This window comes from Hordeum vulgare, chromosome 6H, assembly GCF_904849725.1.
Source record: "Hordeum vulgare subsp. vulgare chromosome 6H, MorexV3_pseudomolecules_assembly, whole genome shotgun sequence".
NCBI classification, from domain to species: domain Eukaryota; kingdom Viridiplantae; phylum Streptophyta; class Magnoliopsida; order Poales; family Poaceae; genus Hordeum; species Hordeum vulgare.
In genome coordinates, this window is record NC_058523.1 from 16,724,097 (window position 1) to 16,729,545 (window position 5,449).

A 5,449-nucleotide genomic window follows, 5' to 3' on the forward strand; every position below is an offset into this window, starting at 1 on the left:
CATGATGCGATGATGCAACTACATGACGATGCAACGAATAAAACTAAACACACGACGGAAGCGGAAAAGAAGAGAGAATCTTCTGGGCGTCGGTCTCGGGCTGTCACAGCTGCCTCGGCGCCGCAATTGATGTCGAAGCCCTCTGCGCTCTTCAGCAAGCTGTGCCTTGACGATGTGCCTGCGCCTGACGAGTACCCTAGCGAGGTACTCGACTACATTGATCATCCAACGTTCGCGGGGTCTTCTGTCCCGCATGCCGTGCCGTCTCCTCTGTCCACATGGAGGTGATGGTCACCGTCTCTAACACTAGCTCGGGCCGTGCCAAGGCCACGACACACGATGCGCAGCTCGTCCGGGTCCATCTGACCTTCTCCGCGCCACTCTGCAAGGGTTAAGCATCCCCATCGCGCCGTCTGCCAATCAGGCCACCGTCACGGTCGAGCTGGAGGAAGCCCGCAAACAACTGTTTGTACAGGGCACCGTCCTCGCAAATACAAATCTGAAACTAATCTGAAACTTGTTTGCACACCTTTCTCTACATGATATTTTGACATGAAAACTTGAAAGAACCTACAAAGTTTAACCATCTTTGATGTTGCAAATTCTCAGAGTTTTTAAATTTTGTTTCCTTTTTTTTTTCCTGTTCATAGAGTGTGCCTAGACACCCGGAAGCTGTTACACATTTCTCTTTAAGCTTAACATCGCTCTGAATCCAATGCGTTTGTTCATTTACCAAGAATCTTGACAAAGCAAATGAGCTAGGAGGCCTGTTTTAATTAGTAACTTCAGTAAGCAATTCCTGGCGCCCTCTAGATTTTCTGCTATCAAGAGACGTGTAAGAGATAACTATGTAATATATTTACCAAAAATCCAAAATAATTTCAAAACCACAAGGTGGACTAAAGGTACTTGAGTCCTTCGAGTTCTTCACCCAATTCGACACTCCAAGTTTTTGATAAATTGCTTTTTTTAGTTCGACTAATTGGTAGCCACAAATTATGTACATAATTTAAATCCAAACCTTCAATAAACTGAGCATCTAAACTAGTTCCCTGTTTTTTGAAATATTCTCTGTAATGGGATGACTTACAAATTAAAATTCAGATTTTAAAACATGAGAAAATGAATAAATTTTTTGATATATCTGCACAAATCTGTATATGAGTTCAGTTGGAAAACTAAGACAGACCATTTTTATAGCTTCTTCTCAGAGGTAGTGCCCTCTTCTGAATGCATATACCGTTTTTACCTTTTCTGAAGACATGTTAGCTCTACTATATGGTTTGGTGCAGTTTGAGTTAGCAATTTATTTTCTATATCACTTGGAGTTCAGCTTTCTTATTTTGGCTCATATGTATTGTCTATTGTGTGCAGAGATATGCAGGGAAAATATAAATACGATCAACATGTAAGCCCGGATTGAGGTTGAGATTTGATGAGTCACAATGAGATTTATGTTCAAATTTGTTTTCCATTGCAGAATTAATTTTCCACTTTGCTCAGATACTACAATCCATAAGTATATTTCACAAGCACATGTTTCTTGCTGAACAACTCATGCAAACTTCTGGTGTACCCCGCGGAAAATAACACTTTGCAAATCGAACATCGATTGTGTTAAGGAGCTTGTGGCCTAATTTCTTCAATCACAGTTCTTTTCTGTTTAATATGCTCTCTCGGTGACGCACCTTCATCGGTGCCATATTTTGGAGATTCCACCTTGTGGAGAGACTACCCACCAACTCCTACTCGTACAAGTTAAATTGCATATACAGCCTATTTTGTGAGAAATGAGCCCATGACATAAGCAATGAACTAACCAAGGCTTAGAGTTTAACAATGAATCAGTGAGGAGTGTTCACTTAATAAATGACGCAAGCTGGAACTCTGTTTCTGGCAAGTTGGAAATACATACATATTTCGAGCATTGAAGGAGTGGATTGAACAAAAATCCAATTCTGAGCCGAGGCTCATCTGTACCCATGCTGAAGAAAAAAATAAAAACAAATACTAGACAATTATAAAAAATATTTTTTTATGGTAGATAATTTGATGCGTGAGGTCCGTTCCAATTTTCAAATTATTTGGACATCCAAACAGCTCTCGGTAAAAAGACAAATTAGGGTTGTGTAAAAAAGTTTATTGTTTGTGTGTACTGTTTTGATCCGATTTGGCTTTTTTGCCGAGAGTTGCTCAGATGTCCAAATGAACTAAAAACTGGAATCTCAAGCAATAAATTATCTATCATGCAAAAAAAAACATTTGAATACTTTGATTGTTTTTAATTTTTTGTGAATTTTTTCTGACTGAATGCAGATGAGCCTGGGCACCGAATCGCTGCACTCTGGATTGAAGAATAGGATGAAAACAACAGAACGAATGAAGTGGACCTTGGAAATTGTTCGTAACCAATGCGAATAATCAAATTGGAGGACAATATTAAACCATTCTTATCCAAAAAAACAGCAAATCACGGTTCAGGTAACCATGTGAGCATTGTTGTACAGCCCGAACTTAGTGTTTCCTCTTGTTGGGAATAGGCTGATCTCCAAAATAATTCTGACCAGGCTGATCAGCTACTGATCTCCAGATGGAAGAGAGCTATAACGCCTGCATCATGTAAGAGGCAAGGAAATCAATTAGAGTTTCTTTAACATGCTCCCATTCACAAAGTAGATTGTTTCATCAATTATTTTCCTATCTCATAGAATGTGGTGCCTCCTGAAACTTACATCATAGAGGCTCTTCTTTTATCACGCCATTCTTGCAGAAGCAGGAAGAAAAGCCATGCAAATCCAATTGCTTGAAATACGAGTCCCGCACCCAAGAGGTCAAACCAACTGATGGTGCCTGTGGAATGCAAATGCATAAAGCTTTTATCAGAGCATAGTTGATTGTTAGTGCATTACCTAGCTTTCCACGGTTCATGTTTGAGGAAAACTATTAGAATGTGCATACCAATAATTCAAGCATATGGGGAAGAAAAGAAGCAGAATCTTGGAATGCTATATACATATGGATGGCAATAATAATCATGTAAGGCTGTGGAATAAGATTGTAGATTACACCGCACTCCTGATTCGTTTTGTAATTTTTCTCGCCACAGACCGAGATGGCCGAATTTCGGTCATTTAAAAAAAAATGGTTGAAATTTGACCAGCTTTGACTGAAATTTGACCAAAATTTGTCAAATTTGACCAAAACTCATTCTTTTCGGTCGATAGATATTTCTCGCCCCAGGCCGAGATGGCCGAAATTTTATTTTTACGGTCGAAATTCAAAACTCTAGGTATTTGACCAATATTTTTACGGCTGAAACTTGTATTGAGCTTGTCTTCACCACCCTCTCCGCCATGGTTGCTTTCTTGCCGCTCCTGCTTAGCTGATCAAATGTGTGGGGAAAAAAAATATCCGAAGAGACTAATGTCGAGGACAAGGCCCCGGGCAGGTGCCAAGTACCTCGTCCGCTGGATCGACGTGTGCAAGCTGAAGAGGTCTAGGGAGGGTTTGGTAACACCGACCTTCAATGCCAAGGCAAAGCTCTCTACCCCACTTGATCAGCACCCCCGGCCGGTTCATTGAAATCAACAACACCGTTCAGTTTGACTCCGGCCCTTGGAACGATGTTTTCATGCTCTTGCCGTGAATCTCCATAATTCCCAATGTTTTAAATAGCGGGCTACGGCAAATAGCGGCGAGCCTCTAAATCAGCTATAGCGAAGTTATAGCGGGCTACAGCGGTAAATTTGTACATGATACCATTTAACGGCACCTTGCTGAAAAGGCTATAGCGAGGCTATAGCGGGGCTATAGCGGGCTATTTAAAACTATGATAATTCCTCGTAAGATCCTCTTCTGAAGAGTTGACCCCTTTCGACCTCAAAAGTTTGAGGAGAAACTCCCTTGGAACGATTTTTCTTGGTCTTCTTCTACTCTTCTATGCTGTTCCCTATGGTGTGGTGGCTCTGGTTTAAACACGGCTGCCGGCCCCTGTTGCTGATTTCAACTAGGATAACAAGGAGGAGATGCTGAATAAATGTCAAAATCATGCCTCGTAGAGGACGAATTTGGCCGAATTTTTTGTCTTCTTCCCCACACTCATGGTCTACAGAGGACAAATTTCTCTGACTTTTTCGTCTTCTTCCTACGTCACGCTCGATGATCATCTATCAAATTACTTACTCTACACCCTAGCTACCCGCTGGACATCATTTAAATTTGTTGGCCAGGAGAAGTTGCTGGCCACGCACGAACTTGATGTGAGAAAAAATGGAAAAAACAAAGGGGATTTGGGGGAAGAAATCCGTGGATTCTTGAAGAAAGATGCATGAGAGAAGAGGACTCACCGAAGCCGAGAGGTCTAGGGAAATCGGCAAGGCTGAGGGTGCAGTTGCGGGCGAAGATGACGGCCTTCTTGCCGTACGGGCACGCCCTCTCGGCCTCCCGGAAGGCGCCGGCGACGCAGGCGGCGCAGGACGAGGAGCTGACGCCCCAGTAGCACTGCGAGGAGGCTCGCGGCCGGTTGGGCCAGTAGCCCACGCCGCGGGACGCATGGAGGCCCTTGGAGGCGGCGGTCTCGGCCGGGAGGACGGCGGCCAGGCGCCGGAGGTTGGCCTCGTATGTGTTGTTGGCCTTGTATACTCCGCCCACGCAGTCGAAGGTCGCCGCCGTGGCGACCGGAGGCGAGGCGGCGAGGAGGACGAGGAAGAGCAAGGGATGAAGATGATGCATGGTGGCTGGCTGGTGGCCGGCGGCGAGCGGGCTGGGAGCAGAACTTGTACGAAAAGTGGAGAGGATGCGGCCATACAATACAAGAGCACATCAGCGGCGCGTGGACGACGACTTTGACTTCATGCAGGGGAACGCAGAATTTTCGTCGGAAATAATGATAGTAGTAGATAGTAGATAGAGAGGTGTGAAAAAGCAAAGTCGAAGGAACGGAGGAAGGAGACATGCATGGATCGGCTCGAGCTTCCCCGAAAGATCACCAGTTGGATAGTGGTTGCTATTTCTTTTCTAAAATTAACAGCAATCGACGTTTGGGCAATTAATGCTGTTTCTAAATTGGGATTGATAATGCAACTAATACCGTTTTCCAGAATGTGGGTTGTGTGATGATGAATCCCTTTCTATTTACTCCGCATATTAGTTTTTTATAGATCAAGCTTTATATGTTTTCAACAAGTTTGTGGAAAGATATATTGACATATATATATATACACCACCATACCAATACCACTGGATTCATCATTGCACATATTTTCACATCATATATATTAGTTACTGTAAATGCTCATACTGTTTTCTACAAACTTCATCAAACTTTATAAAATTTAACTTCACTTAAAGCTAAAATGCGGAGTAGAAGAAAAGGAGGGAGTATATCATTGCAGAAGCGTGAGCCGTTGGATGTAGACAAAAAAAAAGAACCACATAAATGGCGAGCGTT

At 43.1% G+C, this 5,449-nt stretch overlaps 1 protein-coding gene across 1 annotated transcript; it reads right to left on the bottom strand.

Annotated features, from left to right (window-relative positions):
- Window positions 1-2,362: 2,362 nt before the first annotated feature.
- LOC123402605 (cysteine-rich receptor-like protein kinase 10) lies at window positions 2,363-5,027 on the bottom strand. The gene is made up of 3 exons (XM_045096537.1): window positions 4,347-5,027; window positions 2,733-2,850; window positions 2,363-2,610 (listed from the first exon to the last, which is right to left on the bottom strand). Exons 1-3 carry the CDS (start codon window positions 4,729-4,731, stop codon window positions 2,577-2,579), a joined length of 537 nt encoding a protein of 178 aa, XP_044952472.1. The 5' UTR covers window positions 4,732-5,027; the 3' UTR covers window positions 2,363-2,576.
- Between the last annotated feature and the right edge of the window lie 422 nt (window positions 5,028-5,449).